General features: G+C 39.4%; 1 protein-coding gene across 3 annotated transcripts in view; it reads left to right on the top strand.

The window, feature by feature from the left end:
- GEMIN5 (gem nuclear organelle associated protein 5) overlaps window positions 1-23,302 on the top strand; it is a 50,282-nt gene that overhangs the window by 1,785 nt on the left and 25,195 nt on the right. For 2 of the 3 annotated variants that reach the window (XM_009209467.4, XM_017960074.3), the window contains exons 3-14: window positions 100-281; window positions 3,867-4,018; window positions 4,546-4,665; window positions 6,023-6,155; window positions 7,141-7,306; window positions 8,691-8,903; window positions 9,885-9,970; window positions 13,188-13,270; window positions 14,489-14,622; window positions 16,587-16,660; window positions 17,720-17,901; window positions 22,207-22,346. In XM_009209467.4, the coding sequence (XP_009207731.1) occupies window positions 100-281; window positions 3,867-4,018; window positions 4,546-4,665; window positions 6,023-6,155; window positions 7,141-7,306; window positions 8,691-8,903; window positions 9,885-9,970; window positions 13,188-13,270; window positions 14,489-14,622; window positions 16,587-16,660; window positions 17,720-17,901; window positions 22,207-22,346 (1,665 nt within the window). The remainder of the gene's footprint in view (window positions 1-99; window positions 282-3,866; window positions 4,019-4,545; window positions 4,666-6,022; window positions 6,156-7,140; window positions 7,307-8,690; window positions 8,904-9,884; window positions 9,971-13,187; window positions 13,271-14,488; window positions 14,623-16,586; window positions 16,661-17,719; window positions 17,902-22,206; window positions 22,347-23,302) is intronic. The other variant, XM_009209468.4, reaches the window with a different exon arrangement.

Genomic DNA, 23,302 nt, shown 5'->3' with positions numbered 1-23,302 from the left:
CTTTTAATGTATGTATGTAGCATTATGCTGGTTTGTGATACAAGTTAAAAATTAAGTAAAACTTCAGCATTGACAACAAATTTTTGTTTTGTTTTAAAGCATACAATATCAACATTACACTGGTCTCCTCGAGTAAAGGACTTAATAGTATCTGGGGATGAAAAAGGAGTAGTTTTTTGTTACTGGCTTAACAGAAATGACAGCCAGCACCTCTTTATAGAACCCAGGACAATTTTCTGTCTTACTTGTTCGCCTCATCATGAAGATTTAGTAGCCATTGGGTAAGTACTGTGCCATCTGTATTGATGATTTTTGTTTTGTTTATGATCGTGTTTTGCATGTTCTTTATCTTCTTCTGTCCTTTTATTCCTCAAAGAAAACCATCTACAGATGTTAACCACTCCCCCTGAGCCCTTGGCATCATTTATTCCTCCAGGTCCTTACTGTTTCTGCCACTCCCTCTGTTTTTGTTTCCTTGGTTTCCATGGTACTGTACTTTCTTGGTTCTTCATATCTAACTCCTCCAGTCAACCTTTAAATGTAGGAAATGTCCTCTTTCACCTTTTTCACTTTCTCTACTGCCCTTTGATATAACATGAACTCCCAGGTGTCAGATGACTTTGCTGGGTCTCTCTGGTTCTGAGCGCTCCGTCTAGATTGGGAAAGTGATATGGCATTGGGATCTGTTTCCTCATTGATCACCAAGGTTGTTTCACATGATCCCCCTTTCCTTCACCATTTCATGTACTTCTCATTGAAAGATGTCTATTTTCTCTAATTTGAAGACTTAAGCAATTTCCCTAGAATGTTGAGGGAGAAATTCTGACTGGAGTGAACTTGAAAGACTGGGGGCTAAGGTAATAGAGGTATACAAAGAGACAACAACTCTTTCACAAAGTTTGTTGTAAAAATGTGCATAGACATGAAGCCAGAGGGGATAGATGGGGTCAAGGGAGTATTAAATGGGAAATACAGGGGACCTGTTTTTATGCTGATGGAAGTAAGGCTTGAAAAGAGGAAGAGCTAGTTGCAGGAGTGAACTATGATAAATGCAGGGGTGATGCTGAAAAGTCAAGAGGGGATTCGATTCAGATGACAAGAAGAAAGAACAGCCGGGAATATGGAAATAGGTGCAGGTAGATTTGTAGATGTGTTTGGAAGAATGGAACCATTCTGGGATTTCTGATTTTCTCAGTGTGGCATAAGTAAGAGTGGTAGAGTCAAGTTCACCATGGGGTTGAAACTGGATATGCAAAGAGGTATGAAAATGGTCAAAGAGAATAGGAAAATGAATGTACTAAGGAAAATCGTAGGCCCAATGTTCACTGTTGAGTGGCAAACAAAGAATCATGACCGTTAATTTAAAGTAAACCCAAACTGTTTGAGAAAGGAGATGGTTGGATTCAGCCAGGTTTGGGGCTTTGTGGAGTAAGTACTCTTGAGGGAGAAGGAGACGGGGAGTATGGGTAGTTTTAAAAGTCGATGATAAGGCACAGGGGCTCACACCTGTAATCCCAGCACTTTGGGAGGCCAAGGCAGGCGGATCACCTGAGGTCAGGAGTTCAACACCAGCCCGGCCAACATGGTGAAATCCCATCTCTACTAAAAATAAAAAAATTAGGCTGGGCGCGGTGGTGCACGCCTGTGATCCTAGCACTTTGGGAGGCCAAGGCAGGCAAATCACCTGTGGTCGGGAGTTTAAGACCAGCCTGACCAACATGGAGAAACCCCGTCTCTACTAAAAATACAAAATTAAGTGTGGTGGCGCATGCCTGTAATCCCAGCTACTCGGGAGGCTGAAGCAGGAGAATCGCTTCAGCCCGGGAGGCGGAGGTTGTGGTGAGGCAGGATTGATCCATTGCATTCCAGCCTGGGCAACAGGAGCAAAACTCCATCTCAAAAAAACAAACAAAAATTAGCCAGACGTGTTGGTGCACACCTGTAATCCCAGCTACTCAGGAGGGTGAGGCAGGAGAACAGTGTGAACATGGGAGGTGGAGGTTGCGGTGAGCCGAGATTGCGCCACTGCACTCCAGCCTGGGCAACAGAGCAAGACTCTTATTTAAAAAAAAAAAAAGTTGATGATAGTGATGGATCATGAAATCTGTGCTGCATTGGGTTGGGGGAAGTATGGAAAGACAGGTGTGGGTGAGTGATAGTGATAGTGAAAATGGAAGTGGACTGGATCGGCAGTCTCTTGAAGTGGGAGCAGCGTTGCAGTAGAGTTGCTAGAGAGGATGAACAGAAAGGTAGTAGGCAGGGGTCAGGGGAGGATCTTCAAAATAGTATTATTCCCAGAAAGCTTAATTCAGATTTCTAAATAGTTTGATCTGTTGACAATTAGGTTGCATAACTTGGCAGTTTTCAAAGTCCAGCTCTTCAAAGGTTGACATACTCTAGTATGTCTGTCTTTTTAAAAAAAGTAAATAAAGCTGTGCTGGTGTTCTTCCCTGTCAGATGCTCTAACGTGTAGGAAGTGTGAATAGGTACAACAACTTTGTAGAATGCAGTTTTGTACTTTCTAATAAAGATGCATGTATCTTAACATCCTGGCAGTTCTATTACTGGGCATCAAACCTGAAATTGTCTTAGACATGTACATGAACATTAATAGCATTTTTTTTGTTGTTGTAAAAAATGGAAGCCCTTCAAAAGGAAAATGAATAAACTTTGATATATTCACACACTGCAGTGCTAATACAATAGTGTAATGACTGGCCAGAAACTAGAGTTACTTGTATCAACATGGATGACTTACAAACAGAATGAGTGAAAAAAACAAGCTGCAGGAAAACAGATGATAGCATTTATATGCAGTTTTAAAATATGCAAAATCTATATCTTATTTAGGAATATATACAAAGAAAGGCTAGGAATGATATAACACGATTCACAAATAGAGTTTGACCTCTGGATAAAGGAAGAAAAGGAGAAGAGATCTGGCAAGGAGAGAGGTTTGATTGAGGTGGAATGTACAGAGGGCTTCAGCTCTATTGGTAATTATTTTTCTTAGGCAGGGTAGTAGATTACTTTTTTTATGTATCTGAAATAATTCATTTTTTAAAAGCTATTAGAATTTCTCAGTTTCTTGTGAGTTCATAAAATGACAGCCTTGGAATATGCAGGTCTAGAGTGTAGAATTCTGCAACTTTTGTTAAGTTCACAGTTAAAAAAGTAGTATCACTTCTAAAAAAGAGATTATTTTCCAGTGCACTAGGACAAAATTATCTCTAATTAGAAGAGTTGGCCGGGTGTGGTGGCTCACGCCTGTAATCCCATCACTTTGGGAGGCCAACACAGGTAGATTACTTGAGCCCAGGAGTTCAAGACCAGCCATGAGCAACATGGTGAAACCCCATCTCTGTAAAAAAAAATTCAAAAATTAGCTGAGCATTGCACGCACCTGTAGTCCCAGCTACTCTGGGAGGCTGAGGTGGGAGGATTGCTTGAGCCTGGGAAGTCAAGGCTGCAGTAAGTGGTGATTGTGCCACTGCACTCCAGCCTGGACAACAGAGAGGGAAAAAAAAAAAAAAAAAAAGTTGCTGGACACTTGCAAAAACTATGAAAGTTCCCTTAGAACAAAATCATGGTCCACTGTGAGCTTTGTACCAGGCAACGTACATAGAATTACCTAGTGCCAAGAGTTTGATCCTAGAGAGAAGGGTTTTAACAAAACCAGGAGACATAAGGTGAGCACATTTAAAAAAAGGAAAAAACAAAATTATTTTGTCCTCTTCCCTCCTCCGCCACCCCAAATGCACCTAACTTTAAGGAATGCGCCAATGGTAACTCTAAGCCAAAATGTTTGCTAGAGACTCTGTTCTGTCTTCATTTTTTTAGTAATATTTCTAACTCTTGTTTTTTAGCTACAAGGATGGCATAGTGGTGATAATTGACATCAGTAAGAAAGGAGAAGTTATTCATAGGCTTCGAGGCCATGATGATGAAATCCACTCCATAGCCTGGTGTCCCCTGCCTGGTGAAGATTGTTTATCTATAAACCAAGAGGAAACTTCAGGTAGAGATGGTTTAAGGGAAGGTTCAGTACTCTTGAGGCCTGAAGAACAGAGTGGGTACAATTATATCATTTTATCGCTTATTTATTTATTTATTTTTGGAGACAGAGTTTCGCTCTTGTTGCCTAGGCTGGAGCGCAATCTCAGCTCACCGCAATCTCCGTCTCCCAGGTTCAAGCGATTCTCCTGCCTCAGCCTCCTAAGTAGCTGGGATTACAGGCATGCGCCACCATGCCCAGCTAATCTTGTATTTTTAGTAGAGACAGGTTTCTCCATGTTGGTCAGGCTGGTCTTGAACTCCCGACCTTAGGTGATCCACCAGCCTCAGCCTCCCAAAGTGCTGGGATTACAGGCGTGAGCCACTGTGCCCGGCTGAATTATATCATTTTAATTATACATAAAACTTCAAATTTTACAGTTCAGACCTATGAAAGAGATAGCTAAGTTTTGGGAACTCTTGCAAACTAATTGTTTTATATTAGTGCGTGTTTAATGCAAATTAAAAGCAAAATTGCTACCTATCTCATAGAAGAAGCTGAAATTACCAATGGGAATGCTGTGGCACAAGCTCCAGTAACAAAAGGCTGCTACTTAGCCACTGGAAGCAAAGATCAAACCATTCGAATCTGGAGCTGTTCTAGAGGCCGAGGTAAGATTGATCTTTCTTTTGTGATGTAACCTGTGTTGATCTGGTGGAAGTAGAGGGTTTTTTGTTCTGTCTTACTGTCCTGTGGGTGTGTCATCTATCTGAGAGCAGTTCTTCACTTTTCGGTCTAGAATTCTGCTTCCTCATTTGAGCCTGGGCTAGAACTCTCTATTCTCTCAACATCTGGCCTTAGAGATGAGTATTTCCCATGCATTCCAGAAGAAAACAAGGACCTCTTGGTTTATAGAAGGGTCACTATTTGGCATGGAGAGCAGAATATTTGTAATAAAAACGAGAATATTAGAACATGATATGGCCTAGGCCAGGAGAATGGAAAAGATCTCAAGAGTTAGAGCTTTTAATGCACAAATGCAGAATAATATACACCCAGCCTGGAATTTTGTGTAAAAGCTCATTTTATCCAAATTATAGAGCCCCTCAATCATTTAGCGTTCCCAAATTTCTCTTTGAACAGAACTTTTCTCATTAAGTTTAAAAATTAAGAGAAACTCTAGGCATAATGAATATTTATAATATATTAGGGAATATAACCTTTATAGTAAAAATCTTGCTTTTCTCTTTCTAGCGGGCTTCTCCATTTTATTTTTTTTTCTCGCAGTTTTTTAAGCTGTGGTGGAAAATACAATATTTGCCATTTTTATCACTTTTAAGTGTACATTTAAGTGGTATTAAGTATACCCTAAAGTTGTGCAACTGTCACAACCACCTGTCTCCAGAATTCTACTCTCCATTCTCCCCTCCCCTGGGCCCTGGCAACCATCATTCTGCTTTCTGCTCTATGATTTTAACTACTCTTGAGTATTTTCTTTGAGTGAAATTAGACATGTATGTCTTTTTGTGACTGGCTTATTTCACTTAGCATATATCCCTGAGGTTCGTTGATGTTGTACCGTAAGTCAGTATATCCTTCCTTTCTAAGGCTGAATAATATTCCATTGTATGTATGTCCCACATTTTGCATACCCACTCATCCACTCGATCTCCTGACTTCATGATCTGCTCGCCTCAGCCTCCCAAAGTGCTGGGATTACAGGCATGAGCCACCGCGCCTGGCCAAAAAAAGAAAATATACTCTTAATATGTTGAGGTTGTCAAGATAGCTTATGGAAGCTTATTTGACCTAAATGTAGCTAGACTAGTATTAACCACTATTTATAGTGGTTAAAAATATAACCATTATAATGGTTATAATTGTAACCATTGGAAAACGAGATCTGAGTTCTAAGTAACCAAACTAACAAGCTTTTACAGCTCAGACTGTGTATTGTGAACTGCCAGCAATGTCATGCATGTAATTTCACTGTCTTGAGTGCCCATTGGCCTTCCTTTTAATCTGCAGGGGTGATGATTTTGAAATTGCCCTTTCTGAAGAGAAGAGGAGGGGGTATAGACCCAACTGTTAAAGAGCGCCTTTGGTTGACACTCCATTGGCCCAGCAATCAGCCAACACAGCTGGTATCTAGCTGTTTCGGGTAAGTCTTTTATGGTCATGCTTTCTTAGATATGTTTTGTTTTTCTATTTGGCCTCAAGGACTCCTAGGTTTCTCTTTGTAGATGGAGAAAATAATGGCCAAGGCTTGTATTATGATGGACCCCATTTGAAATGGAAAAATTGTGAGACTGATGCTTGTGCTGTCTACTAACAGAGCTGTAAAAAGATCAAATAAGTATAGTCTGACAGTTAGGAATATGGACTCTGAAGTCAGAACTAAATTTCAGAATCACTTTGTCACTTACTGCCTTGTATTCATGAGCAAGACCCTTTACTTTTCTGAGCTTCAGTCACTTCATGTGTAGAAAGGGGAGATGGTTATAATATTTTCTCTTAGGTTGGATGGCTATGCCCATTCAGTAAACAGAGTTCATTGACTACCTACTTCTAGTGACTGGAGATAAATCTGTTTAAAGGGTAGTCCAGTATACTCACATGGTTCAAGAAGAATGAAATTATATAATAAACTGTCCTGTCTTCCCTGGCTACTTGGTTCCCCTTTCTGTGGCTAATTTTTTTTTTTTTTTTAAACAGGGTCTTGCTCTGTTACCCAGGCTTGAATGCAGTGATGCAAACACAGCTCACTGCAGCCTCAACCTCCTGGGCTCAAGCAATTCTCCCACCTCAGCCTCCCAAGTAACTGGGACCATAGGTGTGCACCACCATGCCCAACTAATTTTTTAATTGTTTGTAGAGACAGTCTCACTTTGTTGCCTAGGCTCTTCTTGAGATCTGGGCTCCAAGCTATCCTCCTGCCTCAGCCTCCCAGAGTGCTGAGATTCCAGATGTGAGCTACTGCACCCAGCCTTCCCAGAGATATTTTGTGCGTATTTTCAGAATATGCAGTTTTTCTCTCCTTAAAAGACAAATCATTTTGCAGCTATGAGCCTAGACTCTGTGACTCAACAGTCACTTGTTTTCAGATTGTTTGTAAAAGAACTAATGCTTATGTTTTTCCTTCACAGAGGTGAACTGTTGCAATGGGATCTCACTCAATCTTGGAGACGGAAATACACCCTCTTCAGTGCCTCATCAGAAGGGCAAAATCATTCAAGAATTGTGTTTAATTTATGTCCTTTACAAACAGAGGATGACAAACAGCTATTACTTTCCACATCAATGGATAGAGATGTAAGAGCTGCTTATTTTCACTCAGCATTGTAGAGCAGCAGTTTACAACTTGGGTGGAATTAGAGGGCTTTTTCAAAGCACCTGTCAAGTCATAATACCCCACCCCTGACTCCAATTTCAGAGTTACTGCTACAGATCAGCACTGAATATATCAATAGCTCACATGTAGGGAGAATGTGAAGACCCACCAAAATGGTTTTTTGTTAAAGCAGACATGATAAAGAAGGGTAGTTTTGCCCAGGGAAGGATATATTAGGTCAAGCTTGTCCAACCCATGGCTCAGGATGGTTTTAAGCTCATCAGCTGTTGTTAGTGGGTTTTTTTCTTTTTTTTTTTTTTTTTTTTTTTGAGACGGAGTCTCGCTTTGTCTCCCAGGCTGGAGTGCAGTGGCGCGATCTCAGCTCACTGCAAGCTCCACCTCCTGGGTTCACGCCATTCTCCTGCCTAAGCCTCCCAAGTAGCTGGGACTACAGGCGTGCCCACCTGCGCCCGGCTAACTTTTTTGTGTGTGTGTTTTTAGTAGAGACAGGGTTTCACTGTGTTCGCCAGGATGGCCTCAATCTCCTGACCTCATGATCCCCCTGCCTCAGCCTCCCAGAGTGCTGGGATTACAGGCATGAACCACCATGCCCAGCCTAGTTTTAGTGTATTTTATGTGTGGCCCAAGACAATTCTGCTTCCACTGTGGCCCCAGGAAGCCAAAAGATTCGACACCCCTGTGTTAGGTCCTCATGCTATGGTTTATCCTGGTTTGTAGTTTAGCAGAATAGAAATCTTTCAGAGACTATTGACTTTAGTTGAAAGTCTGTTACCTTACTGTTTTGCAGTTAAACTGGGATTATTTGGTAGACTTCGTTTTCTCCCAAGTCTGTCTCTTTTTAATCATCAAGTGATGATTAAAAACTTACCGCACCTCCTTCCCGGGGTATGATAAGGTGTTTTGCCTTTTGAGAGAGCAGTTCTTTGATTTTTCCACTGTGCTGAGGCCATCTTCTTAGAGTTTGCCAAATGAGGAGGTTACCAGTGCTATAGTAGGACAGAAAGACCCCCGAACTTGGAGACAGGAGGTGTGGGTTCTGGTTTATTAATTGTGTAACCCTGAATTCACTTGACATCTTTGGAAATAAATGTATTTTAAGATCCCTGTAAGCAACATAATTTATTACTAATTTTTTTTTTTTCTTAGCAGTGCTTTCTTCGATTCCTACTGGAAGACATAAACGTTATCCTTACCCATTCTTTGAGCCTATCCCATTTCACGTATCAGATTTTTTTTTTCTTGTTTCTCTGTTCTTTTTTACGTTTAGGCCCTTACCATTAATCTTTGTGTTTAGGCCCTTACCATTAATCTTTGTGTTTAGGCCCTTACCATTAATCTTTGCAGGTAAAATGCTGGGACATGGCCACCCTGGAGTGCTGCTGGACCCTGCCTTCCCTTGGTGGGTTTGCATACAGCCTGGCTTTCTCTTCTGTGGACGTAGGCTCTTTGGCCATAGGTGTTGGGGATGGCATGATCCGTGTATGGAATACACTCTCCATAAAGAACAACTATGATGTGAAACATTTTTGGCAAGGTGTCAAGTCCAAGGTTACAGCGGTAAGGATTTTTTTGAGCTTGTTTTGAACTTTTTTTTTTTTCAAATAATTCTCTTTTATGCCTGTTCATTTAAATGAGCTCTGTTGGTAATCAAAAGTTTTAAAGTATGTTGAGTGAAGTTTGAAACTAGGAAAGCAAAAGGATCCTGTAACCAAACCCATTATCCTCCAGAGTTTAAATTTATTAAGACTTTTCATCTCAGCATTTTTTCTCATAGTAAGAAGTTAGAAATAGCCTGACTGTATATTCATAGAAAATACATTAAGTTATAAGATAACCACATGTTGGAATGGCATCAGATTATTGAAAATGATAATGTAGATTCTTTCTTCCTTGATATGGAAAGATATATAAATGATTTATGAAAAATGTCAATTATAAAACATGGAGAGCAGGTTACAAAACAGTATGTGTAATTTTTTTGGTTTTCTCTAAAATGATACCTTTCTTTTGGCTACTGAATCTAAAGGTAATAAACTTCTATGGTTTAAAAAGAAAATCAAACAACACAAAAATGGAGAAAGGAAACATTTTTTTCCTACTTTACCCTCCACTCCAGTCCCCTACTTGAATAATCCAGAGAACTACTGTGGACAGTTTATGATCTATCTTTTCAAATTTTGTAAACTATTTAATATTAGTAGAACTGTATTTTCTAAATTCTTCCAGAATCTTATATTCCCACTCAACAGTGTATAATGCACATCATTTATGTATTTGAACTCATTTGGTTTTATCAATTGTGTATAAGCTTATTCACAAAAATATCTGGAAAGAGAGATACAAGATCTGCAGTCGGTTTTTTGAATGAAAGATTACAGATGACATTGACTTTGTTTTTAATAACCTTTTTCTCCTTTAAATAATGAAGAAATCAGAGCAAGAAAGTTTTCTCTTTGGATACTTAAAGGGTAATGTAAGGATTCCTTTAACTATATGCCCCATTTCTTATATTCTCACTTGGGAACTCTTTTTTTGTAGCTGTGCTGGCACCCAACCAAGGAAGGTTGCTTAGCTTTTGGAACTGATGATGGAAAAGTGGGATTGTATGACACCTACTCCAACAAGTAAGAAATGGGTGATTCTTCTTCCACTGTGGCCCAGGGGAGCCAAAAGATTGGACACCCCTGCTCAAGAATAATCCCTCAGTTTCCTTTTCATAGCATTGGCTTTTCAATTTGAAGACTACAAATCAGTTGTTTGATAAACTATTCCACATTTTGGACTTGTCAGTCATCTCCTTGTGGTAGCTTCTAACTCATTTCCCTGTTCCCTATATTTCGTATGAACCAGAAGTTATGTGTAGAGCTACATTGTCCACTACAGCAGTCATTAACCACAGGTGATTACAGAGCACTTGAAAGGTGCCAAGTCCAAACTGAGATGTGCTGTAAGTGTAAAATACACTGAAGTTTCGAATCTTAATATTTGAAAAAAGTTAAAAGTCTCATTAATAATTATTTTATTTTTTATTACATTTTAAATAATATTTTTGAGTCTGCTGAGTTAAATAAAATACATTATTAAAATTTCACTTTTTTTTTTTGCTTTTTTTAAGTATGGCTACTAGAAAACTTTAGGTTACATATACCGTTCATATTTGTGGCTTACATTGTTTATTTTTGTACACTGCTGCTCTAGAGGCTTGATTAGAATCCAAACCTGTGTTGTTCACTTTGGTAGTGTTTCACATGTCCATGTGAAGAGATCACCAAACAGGCTTTGTGTGAGCATCGTGGCTGTTTATTTCACCTGGTTGCAGGTGGGCTGAGTCCGAAAAGAAGTCAGCAAAGGTGGTGGGATTATCATGAGTTCTTATAGGTTTTGGGATAGGCGGTGGAGTTAAGAGCAATGTTTTGGGGGCAGGGGGTGGATCTCACAAAGTACATTCTCAAGGGCAGGCAGAATTACAAAGAAACTTCTTAAGGGTGGGGGAGATTATAAAGAACATTGGGCCAGGCACGGTGGCTCACGCCTATAATCCCAACACTTTGGGAGGCCAGGTGGGCGGATCATCTGAGGTCTAAAGTTCGAGACCAGCCTGACCAAGATGGAGAAACCCCGTCTCTACTAAAAATACAAAATTAGCTGGCATGGTGGCACATGCCTGTAATCCTAGCTACTCAGGAAGGCTGAGGCAGGAGAATCGCCTGAATTCCGGGAGGCGGAGGTTGCAGTGAGCCAACATCGCTCCATTGCACTCCAGCCTGGGCAACAAAAGCAAAACTCCGTCTCAAAAAAATAAAATAAAATAAAGAACATTGATCAGTTGGGGGGGGTAGAAACAAATCACAATGGTGGAATGTCATCAGTTAAGCTATTTTCACTTCTGTGGATCTTCAGTTGCTTCAGGCCATCTGGATGTGTACGTGCAGGTTACTGGGGATATGATGGCTTAGCTTGGGCTCAGGCCTGACAGTAGCCACATGTGGCTGTTTATACTTAAAGTAATTAAAATGAAATAGGAATTCAGTTCCTCAGTCTCCCCATTTTAAATGCACAAGAGGCATCTGTGACTAATGGCTACCTTATTGGACAACACTGTTCTAGACTAGGCGTTGGTGAACCATGGTCCATGAATTAAGAATGGTTTTACCTTTTTAAGTGGCTGGAGAAATATCAAAAGAATATTTTATGACATATGAAGATTAAATAAATCTGATTTCAGTGTCTGTAAGTAAAATTTTATTGTGACATGGCCACACTCCTTTGTTTACATTCTGTCTGGCTGCTTTCATACTACCACAGGAGAGTGGAGTAGTTGTGGCAGGGACCACATGGCTAGCAAAGCCTGAAATATTTACAGAAAAGGTTGGCCAGCCTCTGTAGATCATTCATTTCTGAGTGAAAATCATTTACTGCAGAGCTGTCCTTTTTTTTTTTTTTTTTTTTCTTGAGACGGAGTTTCACACTTGTTGCCCAGGCTGGAGTACAGTGATGCGATCTCAGCTCACCAAAACCTCCACCTTCTGGGTTCAAGCGATTCTCCTGCCTCAGTCTCTGGAGTAGCTGGGACTACAGGCACCTGCCACCACGCCCGGCTAATTTTTTGTATTTGTAGTAGAGATGGGGTTTCACAGTGTTCGCCAGGATGGTCTCGATCTCCTGACCTCGTGATCCGCCCACCTCAGCCTCCCGAAGTGCTGGGATTACAGATGTGAGCCACTGTACCTGGCTTTTTATATGCAGTTCTCCAAGTACTCGTGTAGAACCTACATGCAGTTGACTATTTTCCTTTTTTAACTCTCAAATAAAACACTATTTTAAGGCCTGGCACGTTGGCTCACACCTGTAATCCCAGCACTTTGGGAGGCCGAGGCGGGTGGATCACGAGATTAGGAGATCGAGACCATCCTGGCGAACACTGTGAAACCCCATCTCTACTAAAAATACAAAAAATTATCCAGGCGTGGTGGCAGGTGCCTGTAGTCCCAGCTACTCCGGAGACTGAGGCAGAAGAATGGCGTGAACCCAGGAGGCGGCGCTTGCAGTGAGCGGAGATCGCGCCATTGCGCTCCAGCCTGGGAGACAGAGCGAGACTCTGTCTCAAAAAAAGAAAAGAAATATGCTACAGTATAAATTAGCCTGTTTATAAAATATAAATTTCTTTTAGAAATTTTGATTTATTTTTTAGCATGATTACTATAAATTTGTCAGATTAATGGAAGTAAGTCAGCTGCTAATTATTCATAGGCTCTGGAATTCTAAAGTCATACAAAGAATGTATGATAATTTGTGGTAAAAGAAATAACAGTACTGCCTGGTTGTTTCCTACAAAGTTAAGCATTCTCTACTGACACATCACATACTATTACCACAACAACCTTCAGAAATACTCTTAGGAGTATGCCTTCTTTAAAAGACAATCACAAACTGAAAATCTCTCTACCCTGAAATCTTGTCTCAGTTTAAGAAATGTTAATGGCACAGAGTAAGTCTAAAATGACTTGTCATCTTTTATATGACTGTAAAGTGAATACATTTGGGTGTTGATAATATATGTTCTGGCTAGATGGGTAGGAGTAACATTTTTTGCGGGGGTAAGATATGTTTGGGACTTAATCGTTTTGGTAGTAAATATCATTATTTGATATTTAAATATAATTTAAATGTAAATCTTATAATTAACTACTTTACATTTGGAGCAAGATATTGTTGAATTATTTTTCTCCAATTATTAGTAGTTACGTTTATAATGGGGACCTTTTAGAAGAAGATGGTCTGTTTTTCACTATGCCTTTTTGTTTAAATCTCCGTTTGTTCTCTCTCCCCGCTCTTCTAAAGGCCTCCACAGATTTCTAGCACATATCATAAGAAGACTGTATATACTTTAGCCTGGGGGCCACCAGTACCCCCCATGTCACTTGGTAAGTATCTGAGCAATTCCGTAACGAATATGAGAGTATTCTTCCTTCAGTTTAATCTTAAAATATTAAAGATGGAAAGAGTCATAAATGGTCTAGTGCACTGACTGCTTATGTCCCCAGGGGTTCATGAAGACAGTAGTGGCAGACGATAAATCACAGTTCCTGGGAGAAACCATTTACCCATAAGAAGCTTCCCCAAACTCACTAAAGCATTGTTTCTTCTATTTGATCGGAACTTTTTCATTGTATGTGTAGTTATCATGCTGGATCCTGATACCCAGTCTAATATTCTTCACTAAAACTTACTGTCACTTGTTAATTTTATCAGAATTAGAATGATACTTCAGTATATTAGTGGAATAATACCTGTTTTCACCCACAGGAAAAGCAAACTTAGAGTTTCTGAAATGATCTCTTGCCTTTAATTCAGCATTCTACTCCTTTCCCTCTTCTAGCCCCTGAGCCTTGTCTTTCTATTTCTTATTCCTAAAGTAATGAGTCTTTTCTTTTAGCTTTTTAAATGAGTGTATTCATCAAAAGTCTCTGATAAACTTTTCTCTAACCATCTATGATGAAACATCTGTAAATGCCTATAGGAATTGCATTACATAGAGAGGATAAGTAGATTTATCATAACTCAAGTAGCATTAGAATTTGTAGTTCATTTATTCAACAAATGTTTACTGGATATTTGATTTGTGATCTACCGGTGGTAAAAGTAAAACTTGCACTTACAGAAACCCACCAGAATCACTGCTTGTTAAAAATTAAGAGGATTGCTGTGATACTAAGGAAATCACTGCTTTCATGACATCTCATTGTTATAAGACATAGAAAGTCCTACTGTGCTATATAATTCCCAAAGAGTACTCATTTCTGGAAGAAAAAGCAAATTCTCAGAAGCCTTGCTTTGAGAACATATATGTTTGTTTTCTGATCCCAGCTTTTGGACCCCTATTATTATGAATACCAGAAGAATGTTTAAAGCAGATATGTTGCATCACATAAATTAACCTAGAATTATAGTAGTATAGTTTTTTTACTTGCTCCCAACAACTGTGTTCAGATGGAAAGAACAGTGATTTTATTCCAGTGTATTAGAATGTTTCAAATATATAGTTCTTTTAAAACAACTATATAGTATAATATAGTCACACTACAGCAACAAATAGTTAAGCTGGTGAAGTACAAAACTGATAAGTTTCTTATTTCATACAGGAGAAGGAGACAGACCTTCCCTTGCTTTGTACAGCTGTGGAGGAGAAGGGATTGTCTTACAGCATAACCCCTGGAAGCTTAGTGGAGAAGCCTTTGACATCAACAAACTCATCAGGGACACCAATTCAATCAAAGTGAGTTCTTGTGGTCCTAAAGTCTTTTCTTTCTACATCACAGATCCCTCTGGGTTTCCCATCCTGCAGAATAAATGATATTAGAGATTACCATCATCATAGTAAGTCAGATTTCTTAAATATTCTTATAAGGCTGTGCGTGAATTTGTGAGTTACGTATCTTAGGAGTCTTTATCCTTGAATAAAACAAAGAAGTACCTCTCAGACAGTGAGTATGAGGCAAAAAAAAAAAAACAGAACCACAGAAACAAAAAAGGTTTGTCTCAATTGCAACAATGATTTATTATAAATTTTCAGGTGTTAGGTATAAAGCATCCTTTTCAGGCCAACTACTTTCACCAAAGTGATGCCGTGGTAAAAATAACATTAATATAGTGTCCAAATGCAACTGCGTGGTGTTTTACTCAAGACAAAATTGTCATTTTGTTTTTAATTTTCTGGTAAAATGATTTTAGATTTACACAAAGCTACGAAAATAATACACATAATTTGCTTATATCCTTTATCCAGATTCCCATGTTTAATTACATTTGCATTATCATTCTGTCAATATGTGCTAGAACTGTCTTTTAAAGTCATACCTTAAATGTTGAGATTTCCTTACCCTTTCTTTTTTTTTTTTTTTTTTTTTGGAGACAGAGTCTCGCTCTGTCGCGTAGGCTGGAGTGCAGTGGCATGATCTTGGCTCACTGCGACCTCCGGCCTCCTAGGTTCATGAGATTCTCCTGCCTCAGCCCCCAAGTATCTGGGACTGCAGGCATAGGCCACCATGCCCAGCTAATTTTTGTATTTTTAAGTAGAGATGGGGTTACACCATGTTGGCCAGGCTGGTTTTGAACTTCTGAGCTCAAGTGATCCACCTGCCTTGGCCTCCTTACCCCTTTCAAATGAGTATTTTTATTTATTTACTTATTTATTTTTTGAGACAGAGCCTCATTCTGTCACTCAGGCTGGAGTGCGGTGATGCGATCTTGGCTCACTGCAGCCTCCACCTCCCAGATTTACGTGATTCTCATGTCTCAGCCACCTGAGTAGTTGGGATTACAAGCACGTGCCAAGCCTGGCTAATTTTTGTGTCTTTAGTAGAGACAGGGTTTCACCATGTTGACCAGGCTCTGGTCTCGGACTCCTGGCCTCAAGTGATCCACCCACTTTGGCCTCCCAAAGTGCTGGGATTATATAGGCATGAGCCACCATGCCCAGCCCCAGTGAGCATTTTTATATTGTTGCTCATTACTTTTATGGCTAGTATAAAACTAACATTTAGTTATAAATTGAATTGTCTATTATATTCCCTCATTGTCTTTAATTTTATCTAAACATTAACATTCAGCAATGAATAAAAGAGACAAAATTCCTGTTCCTAAGACTTTTAGTTTATTAACACTTGAATGTGTGGATCAGAAGTTCATACTAGAAGTCTGAACTGGAAATAGAAATTTGGAATCCCTTCACAGTAATGATAGATGAAGAAGCTGTGGGCATGTATGAGTGGGCTAAAGAGACAATTAACAAGAGAAGAAGGCCCAGGCAGCCTTGGGGAACACCAGCATATAGATATGTGAGGGAAATGATTCAGGGAAAGAAGCTTTGAAGGGATAGAAAACAAGGAGAGTCTATATAGCTTTCTTTAAGGACCCATGGTCCCCATGTTGTCAAAGCTGATGGGCACAGATCAGTTTAATTAAGTATATATTTCACAAGGTTAAGCATTGTAAACATTTAGTACTTATTGGCCTTGGGGGTTTTTTGTTTTGTTTTGTTTTGTTTTTTTGACCCAGTTAGGAAATGAGAATTAGAATGCGTGTTCTTAGTAATCCTTTGACTAATTATGTAGATTATTTACAAGAATAGCTGTTGTATAATTAAAACGTTTTTAAACTCTAGGGGTTTTTTTTCTCATGCTGTCATTGTTGATTTGTGAGATATGTTTATAATCAAGATTGGTTTGTTCTGCTTTCTAGTACAAATTGCCTGTACACACAGAGATAAGTTGGAAAGCAGATGGCAAAATCATGGCTCTTGGCAATGAAGATGGGTATGTATTTGCTTCTTTAAGATACAAAAATTTGTGATTGCACATATATTTGATCACAAGCTGACTAATACCGTCTGTAACGTTACTGGGGAGTCCCAGTTGTATTTGGTATTTTGATTTATTCTTGATATCCTCTGCTGATCTGGGAGTGCCCTGTGTCTTTGAGAACTACAGAATTATTTAGATATTTTCGGTCCATTGAGTATTTGACTACACTGTATTTTGGCTGTCTTGTGCATCACAAAACGGTCACCTCCTGTGTTGAACTGCCTAAATCTCACTCCATTTGTTTAAAGTAAGCCTAGTCAGAAATGCTTTTTAGGTCTATGTCCTGACCAATGTTAATCATAGTAACACAGTCCTAATTCAGCCATTGATCTGTTAATTCTTTTAGCTTCTCCCTATCATCATTTGTCATGAAGGCCTGATGAACACAATTTTATCAAGCATCGTTAGAATGCTAGGAGATTGTTACACTGAGGTAGTGTGGAAAGTTAAAATTTTTTTTTAATTAGTTTTATTTTTTTTTTAAGAGGGAGTCTCACTCTGTCACCCAGGCTGGAGTGCAGTGGCGCGATCTCAGCTTGCTGCAAGCTCTGCCTCCTGGGTTCACGCCATTCTCCTGCCTCAACCTCCCAAGTAACTGGGACTACAGGTGCCCGCCACCTGCCTGGCTAATTTTTTTGTATTTTTAGTAGAGATGGGGTTTCACCGTGTTAGCCAAGATGGTCTCGATCTCCTGACCTCATGATCCGCCCACCTCAGCCTCCCAAAGTGCTGGGATTACAGTCGTGAGCCACCGCGCCCAGCCAAAAATTAATTTTTTTAAGAAAAGAATTGTTAGGATATTGCTAGAATTTTTAAAAGCTGATTATACTTTTTGGAGAATAACTTTTTATACTTGATTTTTTATGAGAGAATGATCTTTGCAGTAATAGAAAGAGTTATCCTTTTCTACCTCATCTTTCCTTGACTGATGGAATGAGGGAGCTACTGTTTGCACTGTAACTTGTAATTTGATCATCCATCTTTCTTGTTTTGATGTGTTTCTTATTCCAGATCAATAGAAATATTTCAGGTTCCCAACCTGAAACTGATCTGTACTATCCAACAACATCACAAGCTTGTGAATACCATTAGCTGGCATCATGAGCATGGCAGCCAGCCAGAGCTGAGCTATCTGATGGCCTCTGGCTCCAACAATGCAGTCATTTATGTGCACAACCTGAAGACTGTCATAGGTAACTTTGGTTTCTTTCATACTGGGAATGATACTGTTTGTTCAGCTACTTTCCATTCTAATCTTTGTCACTTTTTACTTTATTTTTGACATTATAATAAATATTATTTTTACTGTGTTTTCTGTTTCAAAAGTAATAGATTCATCTTATTTTAAAATTCTTTCAAACATGACAAAACTGGTAACAGAAGCTGAAGTTGGCCAGGCACAGTTGCTCACACCTGTAATCCCAGCACTTTGGGAGGCCACAGCGAGATTACTTGTGGCCAGGATTTTGAGACCAGCCTGTTAAACAGTGAGGCTCTGTCTCTACAGAAAATTAAAAATAAAAAACAAATTTGCCAGGTTAGAGGTGCACGCCTGTAGTCCCAGCTACTTGGGAGGCTGAGCTGGGAGAATCATTTGATCCCAGGAGTTGGAGGCTGCAGTGAGCTATATTTGTGCCACTGCACCCTAGCCTGGGTGACAGAGCACACCCTATCTCAAAAAAGAAAGAAAAAAAAAAAGTTTAAAAAAATTATAAGATAAAATCTTATTCAATAACCATTGTTACTAGTTTGCTGCATATTTTCTCTAGATTTTATAAAGTCATAGCCTACATATGTATATACATTAGTATATGTTAATAGGTTTGCCCTCCTGTGTACTTGTGTGAAAGAATAATCTTTGTTCCTAGCTAAAAAGAAATTACTATATATAATATATACTGCTTGCAGTTTTTTTCTCTAAATTTATAATGTTTATCATGGACATCTTTTTATGTCAGTGCATAAGGATCTATTTTGCTGTTATTAACAAATATCTGTTGGCCAGGCACAGTAGCTCATGCCTGTAATCCTAGTACTTTGGAAGGCCATAGTGGAAGGATAGTTTGAGACCAGGAGTTTGAAACCAGCCTGGGCAATGTAGTGAGACCCCATCTATACAAAAAATAAAAATTAAAAAAAAAAAAATTATCTGTTCATTCCATTATATGGGAATACCATAATTTATCCATTCCACAATTGAATGACCTTCAAATTATTTATTTATTTATTTTTACAATTTAAGTACTATTACAATAAACTGCCTTATACATATATTTTCATGAACATGGTTGAATCATTTTCGTACAGAAAATTCTAGAAGTGGAATTGCTAGGTAAAAGAATATAGTTTTTTATAGTTATTGTTAAGCAGCTCTCCAAAAACATTATGCCATTTAATACTTCCTCCAGCAGTTTTTGAGTGTTACACACAAACACAGGACATATTCTTCATTCCCGTGTTTGATTGCACCTGATTCTTAAAATCCTGTGAGGGTGATAGGTAATGTTATCCTCATTTTCCCAGTGATTAAACTGAGGCCCAGAAAGGTTAACTAACTTATTCGAGCAAGTATCATCGCTAATGTATGATAGAGCCTAGTTTCAACTTTAGAGTGTCTAATTGCAGTGTCTGTATGTGTTCTAGCAAGTACTATTCCATGCTTAATGAGTTAACTTTCTTTTCTTTTTTTTTTTTTGAGATGGAGTCTTGCTCTGTCACCAGGCTGAAGTGCAGTGGGACAATGTCGGCTCACTGCAACCTCCACCTTTCAGGTCCAAGCGATTCTCCTGCCTCAACCTCCCAAGTAGCTGGGACTACAGGCACGCGCCACCATGCCTGGCTAACTTTTTGTATTTTAGTCGAGACAGGGTTTCGCCGCGTTGGTCAGGCTGGTCTCAAACTTCAACCTCAGGTGATCTGCCTGCCTTGGCCTCCCAAAGTGCTGGGACTACAGGCATGAGCCACTGCGCCTGGCCTATAATGAGTTAATCTTCATATGGATATGATTTATTAAGAACCTTAAGTTTCATTGAGGCCCCTTCGGCGCCTGGGAAAACCATAGTAGGTAGTCATAAGAGCCATTTTTAAATATGAGTGAAGTGGGATTACTTTTTTTTCTAATATGAAGAAATTATAATCTGACACTAAACTGTTTTCAGAGTGCTAGAAAATATGTGCTCTCAGCCATAGTGAAAATAGTTACATTCTTTATTTCTCTGGAATTTACTTCAGTAGTTTTCAAAGAATCCTATGTGTAACAAGAAAAAATATTTTTGGTTCTAGTAGTGACTCTTACTGAGTTAAAAGCCATATGGAAAATGTATTAAAATGTAGATGTATTTTCCTAGTAATAAATAGTGACAGTATATAACTAATGAACTTAGGTTAGAAAGCTGATTCTGGTCCTTACGACTATTATTGGGATTCTAAATTAATCATCTACTTCGTATCATATCTACTAAATAATAGAGAAAGGAAGAAAACTGACAGAATCCATTTCATTTAATTTTTACCTTCTTATTTTGAAATAATTTAGACTTAGAGGAAAGTTACAAAAATTGTACAAAGAAATCTCATATTTTTTCCTATTAATAGATGCAGCAATTTTTGATGTGTTATCATATTGGCTTTATTCTGTGTGCGTGTGTGTATATAGTTTTTCCTACCCATTACCAGTTTGTTAGTTTAACTTAATGTACAAGAGTTTCATCTCTCCCTTAAAATATATACACCTATTATTTGTCAATTTAAACAAATAGTTTAGGCTAGGCGTGGTAGCTTATTCCTATAATCCAAACACTTTAGGAGGCCATGGCAGAATGATCACTTGAGGCCAGGAGTTCGGGACCATCCTGAGCAATGTAGCAAAACCCCATCTCTACAAAAGTTTTAAAAATTAGCTGGACATGATGGGTACCTATAGGCCCAGTTACTCACAGGCTGAGGTGGGAGGATCCCTTCAGTCCAGGAGTTGGAGGCTGCAGTTAGCTATGACTATGTCACTGTACTCCACCCTTGGCCATAGATAGAGTAAGACCTAAGCTCCTTTAAAAAAAAAAAAATAATTTAATCAGCCACCCATATCCTAGTTGTGTCAGTTGATCCAATAATGTCCTTAATAGTAGTTCTTTTTTTCTGCAGCACAAATTCAAACACAAGATCACCTATTTGCATTTTGTTGTCATATCTCTTTAGTCTCCTTTCATCTGTAATAATTTCTCAGCCTTTTAAAAATTATTTAGGCCAGGCGTGGTGGCTCACGCCTATAATCCTAGCACTTTGGGAGGCCAAGATGGACGGATCGCCTGAAGTCAGGAGTTTGAGACCAGCCTGGCCAACATGGTAAAACCCCATCTCTACTAAAAATACAAAACTTAGCTGCGCGTGGTGGCACGTGCCTGTAATCCCAGCTACTCAGGAGGCTGAGGCAGGAGAATGGCTTGAACCTGGGAGGCGGAGGTTGCAGTGAACTGAGATCACACCATTGCACTCCAGCCTGGGAGACAAGAGTGAAACTCCGTCTCAAAAAAAAAAGAAAAAAGTATGTATTTATTTTTTAGAAACTGGGTGTCATTGTATTGTTCAGGCTGGAGTGTAGTGGTGCAGTTATAGCTCACGACAGCCTCCAACTCCTGGGCTCAAACCTCCCACCTCAGCCTCCTGAGTAGCTGGTACTACAGGCGCACACCACAATGCCTGGTTAGGTTGGTTTTTGGTTTTTGTGTTTTTCCTTTTTTTTTTCAGTCTCACTCTGACACCCAGGCTGGAGTTCAGTGGCATGATCTCAGCTCACTGCAACTTCTGCCTCCCAGGCTCAAGCAATCCACCCATCTCAGCCTCCCACGTAGCTGGGACTATAGGTGTGCACCAACACACCCGGTTAATTTTTGTATTTTAGTAGAGTCAGGGTTTCTGCAGGCTGGTCTTGAACTCCTGAACTCAAGCAATTTGCCCACCTTGGCCTCCCAAAGTGCTGGGATTATAGGCGTAAGCCAACACGCCTGGCCAAGCCAGACTTTTTAAAATCGTATGTGACAGTTTTGAGGAAGATGGGGCACTCGTTTTGTAGATGCTTTCTCATTTTGCATTTGTCTGGTATTTTCTCATGACTGTATTCAAATTACACATTTTAGCTAGAATATCCTCTAAGTGATAATGAGACCTAACACTTCTCATGGTAATCTATATGCTAAGCACTGTGGATGTGCCCACACTCTTAATAACTAACAATGTTGCCTGCTAAAACTCACCTAGACTTGGGAGGCTGAGGCAGGAGAATTGCTTGAACCCGGGAGGCAGAGGTTGCAGTGAGCCAAGATCGCGCCATTGCACTCCAGCCTGAGCAACAAGAGTGAAACTCCATCTCAAAAAAAAATCACCTGGAAAATGTATGGCAAAATCTTGATTCTCGCCATGTGAATGCCTTCCTGGATGTACTTTTTGTTTTGTTTTTTTGTTATTATTAGTAGTAGCAGTGATGTCTCTCCCTTGTCTTTTAGAGAGCAGCCCTGAGTCTCCAGTGACCATTACGGAGCCCTACCGCACCCTCTCGGGGCATACGGCCAAGATTACCAGTGTGGCGTGGAGCCCACATCATGATGGAAGGCTGGTATCTGCTTCCTATGATGGTACAGCCCAGGTACTATTGTGTCCTTGTCCCTGTGGGTCCCTCACTGTGTACTCTAACAAATTCTTTCGTCTTTTCCCCTGGTTGTGAACAGGTTTTCCCTCCCCCATTATCATCTACAGAAGGAGATTTTCTGGCTTTATTTTAGTTTCTTTCATTCCACATAGCTGGGCCTTCAGCAGGCTAAGACTGGGGTTTTTTTACTTAGATGAAGGGGAAAGTATTGATAGGAACTAGCTAACTCTAACATTTTTACAGATTTCATTCTGACTCCCTGTCAGTATGGTGGACTAATAAGTATGCAAAGTACTCTCTTCTGTTCAGACACTGAAATGTTGGCTAAAAATCACAAAACAATTTTTAATAATAAATTGTTAAGTCAGAAATGTCCAAGTTCTAAATAAATAAAGATGAAATGCCAGGCCAGATCTATGAGGAGGACTTCTGGATATCAGAACTAGAATAGGTGTTAGGAGCCGGGGACCTAACACCCGTGATGTCTGTCTGTCTCAGTGTTGAGTTGTAATTGAACTATCTGCACAAAGCTAAGAGCCACAAAGGGCTGCCTTCTGTGAAACTGAGTTCAGAATAATTCAAGAAATAGAAAGGAGGTTGGCCAATTACTCAAGGAATTGGAGACAAAAGAATCATCTATGAGAAATTAGAACTCTAATTTCTGTACTAGATGTGGGTTATTTTCTTCATGATACCAAAATCTCAAGCCCAAAAGTTAACATACAGTTTTGGTTCGAGACAGTGGAATCCATAGGATACCAGTATAAGCTCATTCAAAATCATCCCCGTAGGAATGTCTGTACATCTCCGAGCACAGAAGTCTCTCACAGGAAGTAGTACTCTTCTGAAATCGAACTTCTAAGAGAAAACTCCAAATCATGTGAGGAAATAAGAGGCTGCAGATTGTTTTTTGTTTGTTTTTGTTTTTTAGTTAGAAAACATACCCCCCAAAC

This window comes from Papio anubis, chromosome 5, assembly GCF_008728515.1.
Source record: "Papio anubis isolate 15944 chromosome 5, Panubis1.0, whole genome shotgun sequence".
Lineage (NCBI taxonomy): Eukaryota > Metazoa > Chordata > Mammalia > Primates > Cercopithecidae > Papio > Papio anubis.
This window is presented reverse-complemented; position numbering and strand designations above follow the sequence as displayed.